At 47.5% G+C, this 22,904-nt stretch overlaps 1 protein-coding gene across 1 annotated transcript in view; it reads right to left on the reverse strand.

Moving 5' to 3' along the window:
- LOC147105063 (uncharacterized) overlaps positions 1–15,868 on the reverse strand; it is a 73,190-nt gene extending 57,322 nt beyond the window's left edge. Inside the window, exon 1 of the mRNA XM_086011127.1 lies at positions 15,559–15,868. Within this exon, the coding sequence (XP_085867253.1) occupies positions 15,559–15,591 (33 nt within the window). The 5' untranslated portion in view covers positions 15,592–15,868. The remainder of the gene's footprint in view (positions 1–15,558) is intronic.
- Positions 15,869–22,904: the final 7,036 nt, after the last annotated feature.

Consider the following 22,904-nt stretch of genomic DNA (forward strand, 5'->3'; position numbering starts at 1 on the left):
CATGTGCTTTCTGTATTCCTTCTGCAATCACCCAACAGATTGCAAGTGTCTCAAAACATGGAATGCAAATATTGGTGCTAATGGAATGACTCATGTCACTTACTGTTACTAAATATATAGAATATTGAATGATGGGCTTACCACTGAAAGGACAAAGCAACCGCAACAGATACAATCTCAGATATAGTCAATTACTCGCAAGGAAATGACTCCCTAGGAAAGCCCAGAGGCTTTAGAATCATAGCAATTTACGGCACAGAAAGAGGTCATTTGGCCCATCATGTCCATGCTGGCCGACAAAGAGCTCTCCAGCCTAATCCCACTTTCCAGCTCTTGGTCCGTAGCCCTGCAAGTTACGGCACTTCAGGTGCAAATCCAAGTACTTCTTAAATGTGATGAGGGTTTCTGCCTCTACCACCCTTTCAGGCAGTGAGTTCCAGACCCCCACCACCCTCTGGGTGAAAAAGTTTCTCCTCAACTCCCCTCTAAACCTCAGACCAACTACTTTAAATCTGTGCCCCCTGGTTATTGACCTCTCTGCTCAGGGAAATAGGTCCTTCCTATCCACTCTATCTAGGCCCCTCAGAATTTCATACACCTCAATAAAGTCTCCCTTCAGCCTCCTCTGTTCCAAAAAAAATAACCCCAGCCTATCCAATCTTTCCTCATAGCTAAAATTCTCTAGTCCTGGCAACATCCTCGTAAATCTCCTCTGTACCCTCTCTAGTGCAATCACATCTTTCCTGTAAAGTTCTTTGTCTAACTCTTTAACAAGTTTAGAAAACAACATTTACGCTACAACTAGAGGAGGGAACCATCAAAGTTTACAGCACAGAGGGAGGCTAATTCACCTTTTAGGGTCTAATTTAACTCCCCCCCCCCCCCCCCCGCCCGGAGGAAACCGTAACTTCCTGCTGAACCTCCACTGATGTTAAGGCGGCAAAGGGGAAGAAACCCTGAAGAAATTTCAGGTGAATGCATTTCCCTATTCACCCCATCAAAAGCCTTCATAATTAAAAAAAAACTCCATTAAATCTCCTCTTAGCCTTCTCTGCTCCTGTGGAAATATTCCTAGCATCAGAACTGTAGTGTCCATTCCCTAGCATGATTCAAAGAGTTTCAATCTGCTTCCCTAGACAGCTCTTTCACTGACTCCAGATTTACATTACACTGGTACAAAGTGAAACTACTTGACATCAATGTTACAGATGTAGTGTAAATGCAGCCTAAGATTATTTATGTTTGGAGAAGCATTAACTAATACTATAAAACATTGCACAACCTTCTTACACAGTAAGGCCAACATTCCACATCAATAAAACACAGTTGCCCTCTGTCACTCACTGAATTGTTTATTGGGGGTCACTGGATGCCTTTAGATATTGCCCTAGAAATCTGGAGATATGTTAGAATATTAGGAGATAAGAATCTAGGAAAGAGAAAAGGCCATTCAGCCCATCCATCATTCTCTCCCATCGGTCCCATAGGGGAAGCAACATGTGGTATATTGAGGAACTTCATTTTAACACAGAAATGTAGATTTACACTGAGCTCCAGAAGTGGCATTCCCTGACAGCATCCGTTCTATCCCATGGTGTTGTCATTAATCCCTGATGCCATCTATAGGAGAGAGTGGACACTGTCAATCACCATTGCTATCCCATGGGACAGAGGGATATCTTCAATCCATGGGACAAAGTGGATGTCAATGAACACCATTTTAATCCCCATGAGTCACAGTGGGTTACATTGATATCCAGCAGTACCCCCATGGGATACAATGACAATTGCTTTTAGCCATATCCCTAAAAGCTGCAGTGGCAACTATTACTAAAAGAAAAAAGAAAGACTTTACAGCCAATGAAGTACTTTTTGAAGTGTTGTCACTGTTGTAATGTGGGAAACGCGGCAGCCAATTTGCGCACAGCAAGCTCCCACAAACAGCAATGTTAATATGACCAGATAATCTGTTTTTGTTATGTTGGGTGAGGGATAAATATTGGCCAGGACACCGGGGATAATTCCACTAATCTTCTTTGAAATAGTGCCATGGGATCTTTTACATCCACTATGATAATTATGCCATGGTGAAATTACTTTTCTCCACAATCCCTCATGAATCGATAAATATTCAAGATATTTCTGAATAGTCAACAAATGAACAGCATCTCCAGCACGAAAGATGTGGTGTGACGTAAGAAAACTACTAGGCACTTGGTCAGAGTATTAAACAAGGCTTTAATCGACTGTTTCACAACATGGAGATCTAGTTATCCTTCACTAGTTCCCGTTTACAAAATGTCCCTGAGCAAGCTGGGCCCGTGCCCGAGTATTTATACTCTCCCTGGACAGCGCCACCAGCAGGCCGCCCAGTATATTTCATAAGCCATTTCTACATGAATGGCACGATTTATGACATGGTATGTGGACAACCACCCACCCGTCAAATGTTATTGGTCACCAATTGAGGACAATTAATTATTACATATACACATCCTGCACAGACAAGTCTCGACCAAGCTGATTCCACATACAATAGAGAAGCTAATCTGAGCTGTTAAAGAATCTGACTTTGAAGAATAAGGGTGCTCTGTGCAGTCCAGGAAAGGCTGAAAGGCAATGTGTGTGTGTTACGTGATAGGAGGGAGCACAGTCTCGGGTCTCCAACACTCTCTGGAAAAGTATCTTACTTAGCACTGATAAGAAAGCACATGACTGGATCAAAGGGAAGGAAACCGGATCAGACAGCTTGGTCATCATTCCTTTAGGAATTAGCAGTCCCTCCAAAATAAATGATTAGAACCATATTTGTTTACAGCACAGAAGAAGGCCAGTCGCACCATCGTATCTGCGCTGGCTCTTTGCTGGAGCAATCAAAAACTAACCTCACTGCTCCATGTTCATAGATAGAAACTTGTAACCTGCTCACTGATGCTCAGTTTGGGTTCCACCAGGACCACTCGGCTCCAGACCTCATTACAGCCTTGGTCCAAACATGGACAAAAGAGCTGAATTTCGGAGGTGAGGTGAGAGTGACTGCCCTTGACATCAAGTGTGGCATCAAGGAGCCCTAGTAAAATTGAAGTCAATGGGAATCAGGGGAAAACCTCTCCGCTGGCTGGAGTCGTACTTAGCACAAAGGAAGATGGTTGTGGTTGTTGGAGGCCAATCATCTCAGCCCCAGCGGCAGGAGTTCCTCAGGGCAGTGCCCTAGGCCCAACCATCTTCAGCTGCTTCATCAATGACCTTTCCTCCATCATAAGGTCAGAAGTGGGGATGTTTGCTGAGATTGCACAGTGTTCAATTCCATTGGCAACTCCTCAGATAATGAAGCAGTCTGTTCCACATGCAGCAAGACCTGGACAACGTTCAGGCTTGGGCTGATAAGTGGCAAGTAACATTTGCACCACACAAGTGCCAGGCAATTACTATCTCCAACAAGAGAGAGTCTAACCACGTCCCCATTGACATTCAATGTCATTACCTTCGCTGAATTCCCCACCGTCAACATCCTAGGGAGTCACCATTGACTAGAAACTTAACTGGACCAGCCACATAATTACTGTGGCTACAAAAGTGGGTCAGAGGCTGGATATTCTTCGGTGAGTGTGTCACCTCCTGACTCCCAAAGCCTTTCCTCCATCTACAAGGCACAAGTCAGGAGTATGATAGAATATTATCCACTTACCTAGATGAGTGCAGCTCCAATAACACTCAAGAGGCATCCAGAACAAAGCAGCCCACTTGATTGACATCCCATCCACCACCTTAAACATTCACTCCCTCCACCACCGGCGTACCGTGGCTGCAGTGTGTACCATCTACAAGCTGCACTGCAGCAACTCGCCAAGGCTTCTTCGGCAGCACCTCCCAAATCAGCAACCTCTACCACCTTGAAGGACAAGGGCAGCAGGCGCATGGGAACACCATTGCCTCCAAGTTCCTCTCGAAGTCACATGCCATCCTGACTTGGAAATATATCGGCCGTTCCTTTGTCAGCGTTGGGTCAAAATACTGGAACCCCCTCCCTAACAGCACTGTGGGAGTATCTTCACCACACGGACTGCAATGATGGCGGCTCACCACCACCTTCTCAAGGGCAAGTAGGGGTGGGCAATAAATGCTGGCCTAGCCAGCGATGCCCACATCCCGAGAATTTAAAAAAAGTGCAACGCTGTAATTCCACCTCCCTGTCAGTGGTGGCACTGCAGGCTTTTTTATTCGATGTGGGCGATGGTGGCGGGGTCACATTTGATGACCATCCCCAGTTTGCAGCAGGAGTTGTTTTCTTCAAAGTTACCTCAAAGGGCATTAAAAATCAACCACATATATAATGTGGCCATAGGAATTTATCTTGGAAAAGCTGGCAGGATATAGACAGAAATATAAAGAACAGGAGATATTTGTTATAAAAAATGTATAATTTTGTGATAAGCGTCTACTAATTCTCTGATATAGAGCACTTGCACATTCCCAGTAAGAGAGGAACATAGGAATTGCTAGACGCAAAAAGACCAAGGTCCATTTAGTTCGCTTTCTACCACCCTGGTAGTCGCACGATACAATAATGGAGTTGTTGACCAATCACAGCAATCAATCTCTATCAATGAGTCTACAGCAGACCCAGACACGAGGCCAGGAAAACCCCCCAGTGGTGGAGAGCTTTGGGAGCCATAGGCAATGTTCCCGCTAAGGTGCGCGGCCGAGCAGTAATCTCAAAGGTCCCGCGCTGGCCGCTCTCACCGGCTTTTACACTGTAAATACCGCGCCTGCGCAGAAATTTAAAGGGACCGCGCATTAAAAGAAACAGGCCGCGCGGAACAAATCGCAGCTCACGGGGAACATTGGCCATAGGCCCAAAGTCACCTGTTGCTCCCAAGCACGCTACACTTACCATTTGTGTCTCAAACTACTCATATACTGTATCTCAAAATATTATTTTCTGACAAAAATCTATTTGAATGGACAAAAATACCAGCCCCATCACGCTGCCAATACGAGAGAGCCAAATGGGAAAAAAATCAGCATTACTTTGCCAGTAAGGGAGAGAACTCGACACAAACCCATCTCCTCCACACTGCCAGTAAGATAGACACAAATCAGCACATAGCTAACAGGAAATGGGCAAGTGGACACAATCTCAATGAGCAAGAGACCGACAATAATCAATGCCATATTGGACTGCACTGATGGAAAACGCAATACACTGGGATAAAGCTTGCTTTGTCTAATTGCCGGCCAATTCAAACTAAAAACTTTGACAGAGCATGACTTTGAGTGGTACAGCGCCATGACTACTCGGTTGATCGGCACCAGCTGGTATTTGTTCTGGCCGAGCTGTGATAGCACTGTTTGGTGGGGAAGCCCCCTTCTTGTCTAAGTTATGTAAATTATACGTTGACAATCCAAGCTTTGAACGGGAATTTTGGGGTGTTTCAAAATTAATTATGGGGGTCAAATAAGAACAAAGCCAAAATGACCTTCTCTTGCCTATCCACTGTGAGCTGGGTCCTATCAAATCAGTGCCCAATCATGTTCCAAATCACCGTTGGCTCAAGGACTTCTGAAAGACTTGGTTATGTATTAAAAGTGAAACTGAATGTTTTAGGAAACTTTTTGTAAATATAAAGCTTAAATTAATTATTCCTTCGATTTTACTTTAAATCTGATGAGCAGGTTCGTTACACGGAGGGGAGTAGGTAGAAGAGAAAGGGGGATGATAAAGATAGTTCTGCTAGCCAGTTTTTCTGCAGAAAATCACTGCAGAGCAACGAGTAATGTAGTATAGGACGCAGTTATTTAGATAAAGTGAAGCCGTGTTAGAGAGTAATATTACCCATATCTGAACCGCGCCCCCTTTTCCCCACCTCCATAACCTCCATCAGTCCTATATCCTACTCCCAAACATTCTGTTCCTCCGACCCCAACCTCTTGTGCATCCACCCTCCCTTTGCCTCAGCTGCCTGCATCCTACTCGCTAGAATTCCCCGTTAACCCTCTCCATCTCTCTCTCTCTTTTTAAAAAAAAACCTCTCCTCAAAACCCGTCTCTTCAACCAAGCTTCTAGTCACCCCTCTTAATCTCGAATGTCTTGTCTCAGCGCATATTTTCCACACACTTATACTGTGAAGCGCCTTGGGCTTTTTTTTTAACGCTAAAGGCACTGTAGAAATAAAAGCTGCTGTTCAGATAATCTGAGGATAATGCAGCTGTTACTGAGATTCTGTATTTTTTCCAAGTGAAGATCTAACGATATGTTTATTTTCTAATGTTGCTCAGAACTTCTCTTTGCTCCCAATTCCATTCCTAACGAAAAAGTCAGGAACTGGAGCTAAAGGTTGGCGGGGGTTGTCATATTTGTGATTTTATAAAGACAGTAAGAAGGTATTTGTTGGGAGCTTTGCAATTAAAATATTAACTACAACCAGGTACGAGATTGCCTGGGAATAAACTAGGCTTTAAAAATGAGAAGCATTAGAAACACGGCAGCAGGATAGAGGTCTTTAAGATTTTGAAAGGGTTTCATAGATAACAACAACGACAACAATTTGTATTTATATAGCGCCTTTAACGTAGTAAAACGTCCCAAGGCGCTTCACAGGAGTATTAAAAGACAAAAAAATTGACACCGAGCCACATGAGGAGAAATTAGGGCAGGTGACCACAAGCTTGGTCAAAGAGGTAGGTTTTAAGAAGCATCTTGAGGGCAGTTTCTCCCCTGCTGAAGGTCTCGACTCCGTGCTGGTGAATAGCGTTGCAGGTATCAAGTGGCCTCCAGTACCCCCACAAAATGCAAACCGCAACAGTGGATAAACTTGCTGCGTCATTGGGAACGCTAAGTAACATCCCAATAAATGTGTGTCGGCGTGGCTCAGTGGTAGCCTCTGAATTAGAAGGTCGTGGGTTCAAGTCCCGCTGCAGGACATCAGCACGCATTCTGAGCTGACGCTTCAGTGCAGCATTGAGGCAGTGCTGCATTGTCAGAGGTTCTGCTTTTTGGATGCAGTGCTCAACCGAGGCCCTGTGTTCAGGTAGATGTAAACGATCCCGTGACACTATTTGAAGAAGTGGGAAGTTTTCCCTGTGACCTGGTCAATATTTATCCCTCAACCCACACAAGCGTATCCATTGCTGTTTGTGGCTGTGCGTGCCTGTAAGGCAGCAGCGGCCTCACTGCACACGTACTTAATGGTCTGTGAAATATTTTGGGATGCCCTGAGGATGTGGAATGTGCTACAGAAATGCAAGATCTTTCGTTCTAAACTCTAATAATGAGCACTGGAATAGAGCACTTCAGAATACTTGCCTTCTTATAAAGGACTACTTGCAACAGAACCCAACAATTGTGTCAAAAAGGAATTGTGCAGTAATAGATCATGTTGCAACAATAACACCATTGTAGTGTATTGGATCCCAACTGTTGTTACATTTTTCCTTGGTCTTTGGTCTTACATGAACTGGGATAATACATAAAACCACAGCACAATTATTATTTTTGTTGGCCGATATGGCACTGCCACATAGGAATTTCTGATGTAGATTGCTCCGGGACAATGCACGAATCGATCCTTATCTGAAGATTTCAACAACTCCCCTTTCAGGCAGTGCTGCTGCCTCTTTAACTTATCTTTTTCCATTCACTTTCATTAGAAACACGGCAGCAGGATAGAGGTCTTTAAGATTTTGAAAGGGTTTCATAGATAACAACAACAGTAACAATTTGTATTTATATAGCGCCTTTAACGTAGTAAAATGTCCCAAGGCGCTTCACAGGAGTATTAAAAGACAAAAATATTGACACCGAGCCACATGAGGAGAAATTAGGGCAGGTGACCACAAGCTTGGTCAAAGAGGTAGGTTTTAAGGAGCATCTTAAAGGAGGAAAGAGATGTAGAGAGGTGGAGAGGTTTAGGCAGGGAATTTCAGAGCTTAGGGCCCAGACAACAGAAGGCACAGCCACCAATGGTGGAGCGATTATAATCAGGGATGCTCAAGAGGGCAGAATTAGAGGAGTGCATAAGACGTAGAGAAGATGTTTCCACTTGTGGCAAGACCAGAACTAGGGCCCATGAAACTAGGGTAGTCACTAATAAATCCAATAGGGAATTCAGAAGAAACTGCTTTACCCAGAGAGTGGTTACAATGTGGAACTCGCTACCTCGAGGAGTAGTTGAGGCTAATAGTATAGATGCACTTAAGGGGAAGCTAGATAAGTACATGAGGGAGAAGGGAATAGAAGGTTATGTTGATAGAGGTAGATAAAGAGGGATGGGAGGAGGTCCATGTGGAGCGTAAACACCGGCAAAGATCAGTTGGGCCAAATGGTCTGTTTCTGTGCTGTACATTTCATGTAATGTAATTCTATGAAAGCAAGGATTCAGGAGACAAGTCAAGAATCAAATGTCCTTACTGTAATCCCCCACTATCAACATCCTGGGTGTCACCATTGACCAGAAACTTAACTGGACCAGCCACATAAATACTGTGGCAACAAGAGCAGGTCAGAGGCTGGGTATTCTGCGGCGAGTGTCTCACCTCCTGACTCCCCAAAGCCTTTCCACCATCTACAAGGCACAAGTTATGAGTGTGATGGAATACTCTCCACTTGCCTGGATGAGTGCAGCTCCAACAACACTCAAGAAGCTCGACACCATCCAGGACAAATCAGCCCGCTTAATTGGCACCCCATCCACCACCTTAAACATTCACTCCCTCCACCGTGACTGCAGTGTGTACCATCTACAAGATGCACTGCAGCAACTCGCCAAGGCTTCTTCGGCAGCACCTCCCAAACCCGCGACCTCTACCGCCTAGAAGGACAAGGGCAGCAGGTGCATGGGAACACCACCACCTCCAAGTTCCCCTCCAAGTCACACACCATCTTGACTTAGAAGTATATTGCCGATCCTTCATTGTCGCTGGGTCAAAATCCTGGAATTCCCTACCTAACGGCACTGTGGGAGCACCTTCACCACACGGGCTGCAGCGGTTCAAGAAGGCGGCTCACCACCACCTTCTCAAGGGCAACTAGGGATGGGCAATAAATGCTGGGCCTTGCCAGCGACGCCCACATCCCAGGAACTAATAAAAAAAATATGCAGTGTAGAGGTCTCACCTTCATATATACTATTAAGCATAGGGGGGATGCTGCAATTGAGTGTGATTTATAATCCTAACTTACTGTAGGATTTGAAATTACTTTTGCTTTTTATTTGCTCAATGAGGAAGAACACTTTTGGGCAGTCACTTTAGTCATCAACTACACTCAGCTCAGCTTTCTCATGGCCAGATGATCGAGAAAGCTTTCTCTATTCTATCACTAGAACACACCTTAACCACAACCTCAGAAAAAGATTCCTACACTGGCTTTGTTAACGTTTCAGTTTCTAGCACATGTCCTCCCTGGGCGGGACTGCTTATTTTGTGCCAAACTGTGGCCATCTTTTTGTTCTTGTAGCCACACACCATCCTGACTTGGAAATATATCGGCCGATCCTTCATCGTCGCTGGGTCAAAATCCTGGAACTCCCTCCCTAACAGCACTGTGGGAGTACCTTCACCGCACGGACTGCAGCGGTTCAAGAAGGCGACTCACCACCACCTTCTCAAGGGCAACTAGGGATGGGCAATAAATGCTGGGCCTTGCCAGCGATGCCCACATCCCGTGAACGAATGGGATGAGACAGTTCAAAGACATTTCAATTAGGAGACCTACAGCTTGCGGAACTTACACCCCATCAGTCCTGGGGGTTGAATCTGAATCCAGATTCCAGGCGTTAAAAGACAGGGTGCCACCGTCTCACTAGCGGGTGAACTGTAATGTATTAACTTTAGATTTAACTGCTGAGAAAAAAAAATCTTAAACCTCGAACTGAATTCCTTTGAAAAAAAAAGAATGCCTTACTGTGTTGCGGGCTATGTGCACCTTTGCCGCACGTAGCATAACGTAAAACACATCGATATCACACGGCAGCTGATAGTTTAAGCAGAGAAGGGAGGGGAGGACCCATCCTTTCCGGAGTAATAAAAAATCATTGCTCGAATATGAAGTGGTGGGGCAAAATATTTTTTTTCTCTCCTCCTCTTGTGAGAGTGCTGACTCACACTGGAGTCTGGGTGTGTTAGGTCTGCTGCCTTCCCCCAAGGGGCCACTTTCAATGCTTAAAGCCTAGGCAGCGATCGTCAACAAATGACGTGACTGTGAGGGGGCATCACACCGGAACTTGATCCTCACACCTGCTTTACACACATTGAGGCAGATTTTCATCTTCACTGCCCGGGGCTGGTAATTACATAGAATGTACAGCACAGAAACAGGCCATTCGGCCGAGCTGGTCCATGGCGTTGTTTATGCTCCGCACGAGCCTCCTCCCAACCCCTCTTCATCTCACCCTATCACCATAACCTTCGATTCCTTTCCCCTCTCATGTGCTTATCTAGCTTCCCCTTATATTGAAACGTTAACACAGCTGGCCTTTTTCTGAGGTTGTGGTTAAGGTGTGTTTTAGTGCTAGACTAGAGAAAGCTTTCTCGATCATCTGGCCATGCTAGCTGAGCTGGGTTTAGTTGATGATTAAAGTGACTGCCCAAAAGTGTTACATTATATTCTTGCTCATTGAGCAAATAAAAAATAAAAGTAATTTCAAATCCTACAGTAAGTTAGGATTATAAATCACACTCACATGCATCATCCCCCCTATGCTTAATAGTATGTATGAAGGTGAGACTTCTACACTGCATATTACAGTAAAGACATAGGATTCTTGACTTGTCTCCTGAATCCCTGCTTTCATAGAATTATATTACATAGAATGTTCAGCACGGGAACAGGCCATTCAGCCTAACAGGTCCATGCTGGTGTTTATGGTCCGCACGAGCCTCCTCCCACCCCTCTTCATCTCACCCTATCAGCATATCCTTCTATTCCTTTCTCCCTCATGTGTTTATCTAGCCTTAAATGCCATCTATGCTATTCTCCTCAACTAATCCTTGTTGTAGCGAGTTCCACATTCTAACCACTCTCTGGGTAAAGACGTTTCTCCTGAATTCCCTATTGGATTTATTATCACTGATTATCTTATAATTATGGCCCCTAGTTTTGGTTTACCCGCAAGTGGACACATCTTCTCTACATCTACCCTATCAAACCCTTTCATAATATTAAAGATCTCTATCAGGTCACCCCTCAGCCTTCTCTTCTACAGAAAAGAGCCCCAGCCTGTTCAATCGTTCCTGATAATCTGGCAGAGCAAATTGCACGGCCTTTATAGAAATTGCCTGTTTTTCTATCCACTGAAATGACCAACCGTCCTCTTAATCCCCTCTCTCCTGCCCCCTCCATCCTCACCTCCAGCATATGCAAGGAGCTCATGAACTTTGTCGCTAAGATTGAGACCATCTGTTCAGCTGCCTCTGCCTCTTCCATCCCTTCCCTTAGTCCACCAAACCAAACTTACCCCAAGGTTTCTCCCACACCATCCACTCACCCCCACCCCCCCAACCCTGCCCCAGCCCTGAACTCGCAGCTTTCTCTAGTTTCTCTGCTATCTCCACTCATGCCCTCTCCGAGCTCATCTTGTCCATGAGACCCACCCCCTGCTCCCGCGACCCTATTCCCACCAAACCGGTGACCACCCAACTTCCCTTCCTGGCCCTCCCATGCTAGCTGCTATTGTGAACGCTTCCCTCTTAAGCGCCTTGGAAAGTTTTACAACATTTAAGGTGCTATAAAAATGCAAGTTGTTGTTGTGTGTGATCTGCCGCCCCAGGTGTTGAAGACTAAAATCTATCACATTCACTTTTGCGTCCAGAGTTATTGGACAGTAATTAGAAGTGGGACCCTGGCTGACTTTTTCATCTCCCTAGTCTGGGGACAACTGAGGCCAGTAAGCAGCCAACAACACAAGACTGACCTCAAATTTTCAATCACAGCCTGAAGAGCTGAGGGGCTTTCCCGAACGAATGGGGGGAAATGTTTTAAATCAGAGTTCAGATCAACATCGCTGACAGCCAGTTCAAGAGTAAAGGTTTGGAAACATGTTAACCAGCTCCCGCCCAGTCTCACTGGAGGGAGTGGCAGTCCAAAGACACTTACATTTGGAGGGAGTACCAAGCCTAAGCTCAAAACATAGAAGATAGGAGCAGGAGTAGGCCATTCGGCCCCTCGAGCCTGTTCCGCCATTTAATGAGATCATGGCTGATCATCCAAATTAAGTACCCTGCCCCTGCTTTCTCCCCATATCCCTTGATCCCTTTAGCCTTAAGAAATATATCCAACTCCTTCTTGAATATATTTAATAAGTTGGCCTCAACTGCCTTGTGTGGTAGAGAATTCCACAGGTTCACCACTCTCTGGGTGAAGAAATTCCTCCTCATCTCTGTCCTAAATGGCTTACCCCTTATCCTTAGACTGTGACCCCTGGTTCTGGAATCCCCGTCATCAGGAACATTCTTCCTGCATCTAGTCTGTTTAGTCCTATTGGATGCATTTAAGGGGGAAATAGATAGGTACATAAGGGAGAAAGGAATAGAAGGATATGGTGATAGGGTGAGATGAAGTAAAGTGGGAAGTGGTTCGTGAGGAGCACAAACAGCGGCACAGGCCTGTTGGGCCGAATGGCCTATTTCCGTACTGTACAATATTATGTAATTCTATGTAAATTCTTCTCCCATTCCACATCAAGATTGCAACAGCATAAGAAAGAACGTGACTTGCATTTATATAGCGCCTTTCGCAACTTCAGGATGTTTCAAAGCGCTTTACAGCCAATGAAGTACTTTTGAAGTGTAGTCACTGTTGTAATGTAGGAAACCCGGCAGCCATATTGCGCACAGCAAGCTCCCACAAACAGCAATGTGGTAATGACCAGATAATCTGTTTAGGGATGTTGATTGAGGGATAAATATTGGCCAGGACACTGGGGATAACTCCCCTGCTCTTCTTGGAAATGATGCCATGGGATCTTTTACATCCATACGAGAGAGCAGACAGGGCCTCGGTTTAACGTCTCATCCGAAAGACGGCACCTCTGACAGTGCAGCACTCCCTCAGCACTGCGCTGGAGTGTCAGTCTAGCTTTTTAATGTGCTCAAGTCCCTGGCGTGGGGACTTGAACCCACAACCTTCTGACTCAGAGGCGAGAGCGCTACCCACTGAGCCACGGCTGACACAACATGCATGTGGGGATTATGCCGGTATTTTAAACGTTAGCAGTCCTCACACCTGCAGCCAGGTATAAAGGAAAATCACAGAATGATGCGGCACAGAAGGAGGCCATTCGGCTCATCGTGACTGTGTTGGCTCTTTGAAAGAGCTGTCCAAGTAGTCCCACTCCCCCCTGCTCTTTCCCCATAGCCCTGCAGCGCTTTCCTTTGCAGACTTCGGGAAAGACTAAACCGGCTGGGGCTCTTTTCTCTAGAAAAGAGAAGGCTGAGGGCTGACCTGATGGAGGTCTTTAAAATCATGAAGGGGTTTCCTAGGGTAGACGTAGAGAAGATGTTTCCACTTGTGAGGGAGCCCAAAACTAGGGGCCATAAATAAAAGATATTCCCTAATAAATCCACTAGGGAATTCAGGAGAAACTTCTTTACTCAGAGAGTCGTTAGAATTTGCTACCATATGGAGTAGTTGAGGTGAATAGGGGAAGTTAGGTAAGTACATGAGGGAGAAAGGGTTAGAAGGATATGCAGATAGGGTTAGATGAAGTAGGATGGGAGGAGGCTCGTGTGGAGCATAAACACCAGCATGGACCTGTTTCTGTGCTGTAAATTCAATACAATTCTATGTATTTGTGCAGTTCCCTTTTGAAAGTTACTATTGAATCTGCTTCCACCGCCCTTTCAGGCAGCGCATTCCAGATCACAACAACTCGATGCGTAAAAAGAAAATTCCCCACATCTCCTCCCTGGTTCGGATGAGAGAGGAAAGAGCAGAAAGAAGACATTTACACAGAAGAGGATAAAATACTTTAGTGTTGTATTCATACTGTACATGAAGGATGCATGTTGGCATTTCCACAGCGATGCGAGTGGGACCCACACTTTCACTATCAGCTCGTATCACTGTGAAGTTGAAGGTGCCAGGGTTTCAGACAAGGTTGTCTCCGCCCTTGCCTCGGCTCATCCGCTGCTGAAACCCTCATCCATGCCTTTGTCACCTCTAGACTTGACTATTCCAATGCACTCCTGGCTGGCCTCCCAAATTCCACCCTACATAAACTTGAGGTCATCCAAAACTCGGCTGCCTGTGTCCTAACTCGCACCAAGTCCCGTTCGCCCATCACCCCTGTGCTCGTTGACCTACATTGGCTCCCGGTTAAGCAGCAACTCAATTTCAAAATTCTCATCCTTGTTTCAAATCCCTCCATGGCCTCGCCCCTCCCTATCTCTGTAATCTCCTTCAGCCCCACAACCCACCGAGATATCTGCGCTCCTCTAATTCTGCCCTCTTGAGGATCCCTGATTTTAATCGCTCAACCTTTGGTGGCCGTGCCTTCTGTTGCCTAGGCCCTAAGCTCTGGAATTCCCTGCCTAAACCTGTCCACCTCGCTACCTCTCTTTCCTCCTTTAAGACGCTCCTTAAAACCGACCTCTTTGACCAAGCTTTTGGTCACCTGCCCTAATTTATCCTTATGTGGCTCGGTGTCAAATTTTTTGTCTTAAAATACTCCTGTGCAGCGCCTTGGGTCGTTTTACTATGTTAAAGGCGCTATGCAAATACAAGTTGCTGTTGTTGTTGTAATGAAGCGTGCTCCTCGCCGGCCGATTGACAAGACAGTTAGTTATTCTTTGGTAAAATATCAATCGTCATAAAGCCTCCCCCAGAGGTGGTTTCAACATTTAATGCCCCCTTTTTTTAAAAAAAAAAGCTCTTTACAAACTACAGCCAGTTTCTGCCAGGTGATGTGAGGTGTGACATGTCATTTGTTCAAGGTGTGTCTTCCTGTGATGACCAGGAGAGGCGAGACGAGGCTGGAGGTGGGGGGGGGGGTTGGGTTAACCGGGGGGAGTCACAGGTACAGTGAAGTGGCACAGGCAGGTCGGCAGCAGATCCCCCCTCCCTGACCCGTGGCTGTGTGCTTGGAAACTGCGTGCCTGAGTCTGAAGTGAAACAAATCTCACCTAGCCATTGCCTCAGGGGCTGGCTGCTGGTGGATGGGAGACCTGAGCAGCGAAAAGGGGCAAGAGAATGCACAAAACTGAGAAAGGGGCAGAAGCAATGCTACATATATATAATAAAATATCAGATCTCCAAATACTGGTATTGACTCAATAGCTGAAGCTTAGTTAAAATAAATACTGCTAAGAGAGGAGAGAAAGTGAAAGTAGACACTAACTATCCTTACCGGAGCATTTGCAAAGAGCATTTCAAACCAGACAATCAATCGACTGCTATCTGCTCAGTATTTCAGGTCGATCGAGTCCCAGCTCAATTCCTTTGCAGCCATAAGTGGTTTTTTTAAAATAAAAATTGCATTAACTTTAACAATAAATTTCCTCTGGGGTGGGGGAATCCGCACACCGGTGGCTCGAAGATCTGCGGGGTGAGCTCTTACTTACCTCGGGTTTCCAGAGGGACGCTGGCTTCTTCATAGGGAGAAGATGTTGGGTGTAACTCCTGGGCTGAGATAAGGTCGCGATCGCAGCGACAGCTCACATCACATTTGTCAGCGCACATCGCTCGGCGGCTCCTGATACTACATGTCCTGAGCACACACTCACTCACTCACCAGCGATTCTTCTAAATTTAGCAACCCACCCCCTTTGCACATGTGATTTCCCAGAAAGCAGCTCCGAGACTGAAGTTTTAGCTGCCGCTGTAGACAGCAGATAGTGAGTGCGGAGCATGTGTCCGCTCCGGGCTCTGATTCACTCCGCACAGCGGCGGATACTCTCAACCCTTCCAAATCTTCAGCTGACGCAGCATAAAGTACAGCCCCCAATACAGTGTCAAATACAGTGCCCAGTCCTCAATACAGTGTCAAATGCAGTGTCCACCCCCAATACAGTGTCAAATACAGTGTCCAGACCCCAATACAGTGTCAAATACAGTGTCCAGTCCCCAATACAGTGTCAAATACAGTGTCCACCCCAAATACAGTGTCAAATACAGTGTCCACCCCAATACAGTGTCAAATACAGTGTCCACCCCAAATACAGTGTCAAATACAGTGTCCACCCCAATACAGTGTCACATACAGTGTCCACCCCCAATACAGTGTCACATAGTGTCCACCCCCAATACAGTGTCAAATACGTGTCCAGCCCGCAATACAGTGTCCAGTACACACCCCAATACAGTGTCCAGTAAAGTCCCCAACTCTGGATTGGAGCTAATCTACAGAACAAATGGGAAACTGTTCAATCTCCATCACCTCCAGTGCGGATCCAAGGTCATCCCATCCTGTGTCATCGAATTACAGTACGCAGGCGACGCTTGCGCCTACGCGAACTCCAAACCATCGTCAACACCTTCACCAAAGCGTATGAGAGCATGGGCCTTACACTAAACATCCGTAAGACAAAGGTCCTCTACCAACCTGCCCCCGCCACACAGTACTGCCCCCCGATTATCAAAATCCACGACAAGGCCTTGGACAACGTGGACCACTTTCCATACCTCGGGAGCCTACTGTCAACAAGGGCAGACTTCGATGATGAAGTCCAACACTGCCTTCAGTGTGCCAGTGCAGCCTTCGGTCGCCTGAGGAAGAGAGTGTTTGAAGACCAGGACCTCAAACCCAGCAACAGGCTCATAGTCTACAGAGCAGCAGTGATACCCGCCCTGCTGTATGCCTCAGAGACATGGACCATGTACAGCAGGCACCTCAAAGCACTGGAGAGGTACCACCAACGCTGCCTCCGCAAGATCCTGCAAATCCATTGGCAGGATAGGCTCACCAACGTCAGTGTTCTCGCTCAGGCCAACATCCCCAGCATCGAAGCTTTGACCACGCTCAATCAGCTCCGATGGACGGGCCACATTGTCCGCATGCCCGATACGAGACTCCCAAAGCAAGCGCTCTACTCGGAGCTCTGACACGGCAAAAGAGCCCCAGGTGGGCAGAGGAAACGCTTCAAGGACACCCTCAAAGCCTCCTTGAAAAATTGTAACATCCCCACTGACACTTGGGAATCCCTGGCCCAAGACCGCACAAAGTGGAGGAGAAGCAACCAGGGAAGGCGTCGAACACCTCGAGTCTCTTCGCCGGGAACAAGCGGAAGCCAAGCGCAGGCAGCGCAAGGAGCGCACGTCAACCCAAGCACCCCACCCACCCACCCCTTCAACAACCGTCTGCCCCACCTGTGACAGAGACTGTAGGTCCCCCATTGGACTCATCAGTCACCTGAGAACTCATGTTTAGTGTGGGAGCAAGTCATCCTCGGTTCCGAGGGACTGCCTAAGAGACAGTGTCCAGTAAAGTCCCCAATACAGTGTCCAGTCCTCAATACAGTGTCCAGTCCCCAATACAGTGTCCATTCCCCAATACAGTGTCCAGTCCCCAATACAGTGTCCAGTCCCCAATACAGTGTCCAGTCCCCAATACAGTGTCCAGTCCCCAATACAGTGTCCAGTCTCCAATACAGTGTCCAGTCCCCAATACTGTGTCCATTCCCCAATACAGTGTCCAGTCCCCAATACAGTATCCAGTACACACCCCAATACAGTGTCCAGTACAGTCCCCAACTCTGGATTGGAGCTAATCTACAGGACAAACGGGAAACTGTTCAATCTCCATCACCTCCAGTCCGATCCAAGGTCGTCCCATCCTGTGTCATCGAATTACAGTACGCAGGCGACGCTTGCGTCTGCGTGAACTCCAACCCATCATCAACACCTTCACCAAAGCGTACGAGAGCATGGGCCTTACACTAAACATCCATAAGACAAAGGTCCTCTACCAACCTGCCCCGCCACACAGTGCTGCCCCCCGATTATCAAAATCCACGACAAGGCCTTGGACAACGTGGACCACTTTCCATACCTCGGGAGCCTACTGTCAACAAGGGCAGACTTCGATGATGAAGTCCAACACCGTCTTCAGTGTGCCAGTGCAGCCTTCGGTCGCCTGAGGAAGAGAGTGTTTGAAGACCAGGACCTCAAACCCAGCAACAAGCTCATGGTCTACAGAGCAGTAGTGATATCTGCCCTACTGTATGCCTCAGAGACATGGACCATGTACAGCAGGCACCTCAAAGCACTGGAGAGGTATCACCAATGCTGCCTCCACAAGATCCTACAAATCCATTGGCAGGATAGGTGCACCAATGTCAGTGTTCTCGCTCAGGCCAACATCCCCAGCATCGAAGCTTTGACCACGATCGATCAGCTCCGATGGACGGGTCACATTATCCGCATGCCCGTAATGAGACTCCCAAAACAAGCGCTCTAGTCGGAGCTCCGACACAGCAAGAGAGCCCCAGGTGGGCAGAGGAAATGCTTCAAGGGCACCCTCAAAGCCTCCTTGAAAAAGTGTAACATCCCCACCGACACCTGGGAATCCCTGGCCCAAGACTGCACAAAGTGGAGGAGAAGCATCCGGGAAGGCGCCGAACACCTCGAGTCTCTTCGCCGGGTGCAAGCGGAAGCCAAGCACAAATAGCGGAAGGAGCGCACATCAACCCAAGCACCCCATCCACCCGCCCCTTCAACCACCGTCTTATCCACCTGTGACAGAGACTGTAGGTCCTGCATTGGACTCATCAGTCACCTGAGAACTCATTTATAGTGTGGATGCAAGTCGTCCTCAGTTCTGAGAGACTGCCTAAGAGACAGTGGCCTAGAAATTCACTAGCCTTAGCGCCGCTTTTGAGGCGCTAGAGGGACTAGCGCCAGAGTTATGGCCATTTGAAAAATTGAGTGGGGCCCTAAAGCGGCGTTGCACCGGTAGCGCTGCGCCGGCACCGATGACGTCATCGGTGTGCGCAGCGTCCCGGTTGCCGTGGTAACCCGCCCGAACTCCAAAATTGAGTTGCGGCCGCCTCGCCCGTGGCAGCCGCAAGCAACGTTCTGTAAAAGGTGCCTTGCTGAAGTTAGCGCCGGCGCATTAAGGTCGCGCGGCGGCCGGCCGCTTCCCCGGCGGCCGCCTGCCCGCACCTCCCTCCCCGGACTCCTCCAAGACCCCCCCGCGGCACAGATGCATGTGGGCCGCGAGCCCGGCACTTCTCCGAGGTGCTGGGCTCATTTTTATTCAGCCGTCAACGGCCAGCGGTCGGGTGCAGGCAGCTCCTCCTTAACGGAAGGAGGAGGCCTGCACTTCCCCAGCCTGCCGCACCGCATCGGGCGCCGCAGCGCCGGAACAGCGCCGCAATGGGGCAGGTAGCGCCCATTGGGAGGCGCTGAAACCCTCCAGTAGCGCCGGCAGCCGTTTGGGCGCGGCGCTACTGAATTTTTGGCGCGCGCAGGGGGACTTAGCGCCGGCACTAACTTCCGGCGCTAAAGCCCTGGCTGCGCCAAAACCCAATTTCTAGGCCAGTGTGTCTAGTACAGTCCCCAATACAGTGTCCAGTCCCCAATACAGTGTCCAGTCCCCAATACAGTGTCCAGTCCCCAATACAGTGTCCAGTCTCCAATACAGTGTCCAGTCCCCAATACAGTGTCCAGTCCCCAATACAGTGTCCAGTCCCCAATATAGTGTCCAGTCCCCAATACAGTGTCCAGTCTCCAATTCTTCTTCTTGTTAGGCAGTCCATCGGAACCGAGGATGACTTCCATCCACACTAAAAATGAGTTTGCAGGTGACTGATGAGTCCAATGCGGGACCTACAGACTCTGTCACAGGTGGGGCAGACGGTGGTTGAAGGGGCGGGTGGGTGTGGTGCTTGGGTTGACATGCGCTCCTTTCGCTGTTTGCGCTTGGCTTCCGCTTGCTCCCGGCGAAGAGACTCGAGGTGTTTGGTGCCTTCCTGGAATATTCTCCTCCACTTTGTGCAGTCTTAGGCCAGGGATTCCCAGGTGTTGGCAGGGATGTTGCACTTTTTCAAGGAGGCTTTGAGGGTGTCCTTGAAGCATTTACTCTGCCCACCTGGGGCTCTCTTGCCCTGTCGGAGCACCGAGTACAGCGCTTGTTTTGGGAGTCTCGTATCGGGCATGCGGCCGATGCGGCCCGTCCATCGGAGCTGATTGCGCATGGTCAAAGCTTCGATGCTGGGGATGTTGGCCTGATCAAGAACACTGACACCTAATCCTAATGCGCTCTGTCATCTCCATCAATGTAGCCCCAAAACAGTGGCGGCAACAGAAGCAATGCCGCAGGAAAATCAATGCTGGAGCACTCAAAGACCCTGCTAAGAAAGCCCTATTCAGCCTGCACCTCACAACCAACCTGACGAATCCCAGTGATTCAGAGACACAGAGTGTCCACAGCAACTGGTCTGCACTCAAGGCCTCCATAATCAGCACCTGTGAAGAGACGCTTGCTCACTCGACCAGGAAACACCAAGACTGGTTCGACGAGAATAACCAGGAGATCCAGGACTTAACAAGCCGCAAGTGCAAGGCATTCCTGATCTGGAATCAGCAACAGAACTCGAGAGCAAGAAAGCAACTCTACAGACGCCTGAAGGCCGAGGTCTAACAAAAAACTCGCGACCTAAAGAACAGGTGGTGGGTGGAGAAAGTGCAGGAGATCCAGCAGCTTGTCGACAACCACGACATGCGTGGATTCTTTAGCGCAGTCAAGACCACCTACGGCCCAAGCACCCAAGGTCCTGCCCCACTGTGGGCCAAGAATGGAGAGGTACTCATCAAGTACAGAGAGGCAGTCAGTGCCTGCTGGAAGGAGCACTTCAAAGTCCCCAACACAGTATCCAGTACAGTCCCCAATACAGTGTCCAGTCCCCAATACAGTGTCCATTCCCCAATTGTAGGGAGCTTTCTCTTCCCCACCTGGGTTTCAGACTCTAGATTTACGATATAAGTGAGAGAAAGAAGATTCACACTGCAACTGATTGTTTGGTTCCGTTTAATATGGTAGTTCCTTTCTTAAACACACACATACTGTTCATCAAGCGTAAATCTCGAACAGTTTTTCTTACTAGTCCCCTTAGTTACTTAGACTATCGAGTGTATACTCACTCTCACCAGCCCGGTCGGTCTTCCCCTGGTCGAAGTGGTTGTCTGTGAGATGAGTGGCCGTTCCCTCTTCCTGCTTCTTCTGTCTGTCTAGATCAGCCAGTTATCAGTTGAACCTGGGCTGTTTAAATATAGCCCTTCGCGCACAAAAGTCAAGTCACGCCCAGAAAGTTTGTTTTGTTCTGTTCCGTACGTACATTTACAAAGCTGCCTGCACTTTGTCCTCAACCGTGATGACTTTACCAGTTCTTATCAATAGCAGACCCAGCCAAGATGGCTTTACCAGTTGGCAAGACCTTGTTTCCCACAAGCTGGCTCCTGGTTATCGCATTCCTTTGCTTGCTTAGCAGGATGATGCGGTTAGAACATAAGAACATAAGAACATAAGAAATAGGAGCAGGAGTAGGCCAATCGGCCCCTCGAGCCTGCTCCGCCATTCAATAAGATCATGGCTGATCTGATCCTAACCGCCAATCTACTATCACAGAACTATCTCCTGAATCTAACAGAATTAGACACATGAAATAGGAGCAGGATCAGGCTACACGGCCCTTGGGCCCGCTCCGCTACCCACAGGGCCATGACCGATCCGAACCTAGACTCATGTCCAAATTCCTGCCCGCTCCCCGTAACCCTTAATTCCCTTTACTTCTAGGAAACTGTCTATTTCTGTTTTAAATTTATGTAATGATGTAGCTTCTACAGCTTTTTGGGGCAGCATATTCCATGGACCTACCATCCTCTGAGTGAAGTAGTTCCTCCTCATCTCAGTTTTGAAAGAGCAGCCCCTTATTCTAAGACTATGCCCCCTAGTTCTAGTTTCACCCATCATCGGGAACATCCTCCCCGCATCCACCCGATCCAACCCCTTCACAATCTTATATGTTTCAATAAGATCGCCTCTCATTCTTCTGAACTCCAATGAGTAGAGTCCCAATCTACTCAACCTCTCCTCATATGTCCATCCCCTCATCCCCGGGATTAACCGAGTGAACCTTCTTTGTACTGACTCGAGAGCAAGTATGTCTTTTCTTAAGTATGGACACCAAAACTGTATGCAGTATTCCAGGTGCGGTCTCACCAATACCTTGTACAACTGAAGCAATACCTCCCTATTTTTATATTCTATCCCCGTAGCAATGAAAGCCAACATTCCATTGGCCTTCTTAATCACTTGCTGTACCTGCATACTAACCTTTTGAGTTTCGTGCACCAGGACCCCCAGATCCCTTTGTGCTTCAGTACTTTCCAGTTTCTTGCCATTAAGATAATAATTTGCTCTACGATTTTTCCTGCCAAAGTGCATAACCTCACACTTTCCAGTATTGTATTCCATCTGCCAAATCTCTGCCCATTTACTTAGCCTGTCTATGTCCCCTTGCAGGTTTTTTATGTCCTCCTCACTCACTACTTTCCCTCCCATCTTAGTATCATCTGCAAACTTTGATATGTTACACTCGGTCCCCTCCTCCAAATCATTAATATAGATAGTAAAGAGTTGGGGACCCAGCACTGACCCCTGCGGAACACCACTAGTTACTGATTGCCAGTCTGAGAATGAACCATTTATCCCAACTCTCTGCCTTCTGTTAGATAGCCAATCCTCTATCCATGCCAGAATATTACCAATCCCGTGATTTTTTATCTTAAGCAATAATCTTTTGTGTGGCACCTTGTCAAATGCCTTTTGGAAGTCTAAATACACTACGTCCATTGGTTCCCCTTTATCCACCCTATATGTTACTTCCTCAAAGAACTCCAGCAAATTTGTCAAACATGACTTCCCCTTCATAAAACGATGCTGACTTTGTCCTATTAAATTATGATTATC

The sequence above is a fragment of the Somniosus microcephalus genome, chromosome 18, assembly GCF_052327205.1.
Source record: "Somniosus microcephalus isolate GS21.2 chromosome 18, FLI_Smic_1.0, whole genome shotgun sequence".
NCBI classification, from domain to species: Eukaryota; Metazoa; Chordata; class Chondrichthyes; order Squaliformes; family Somniosidae; genus Somniosus; species Somniosus microcephalus.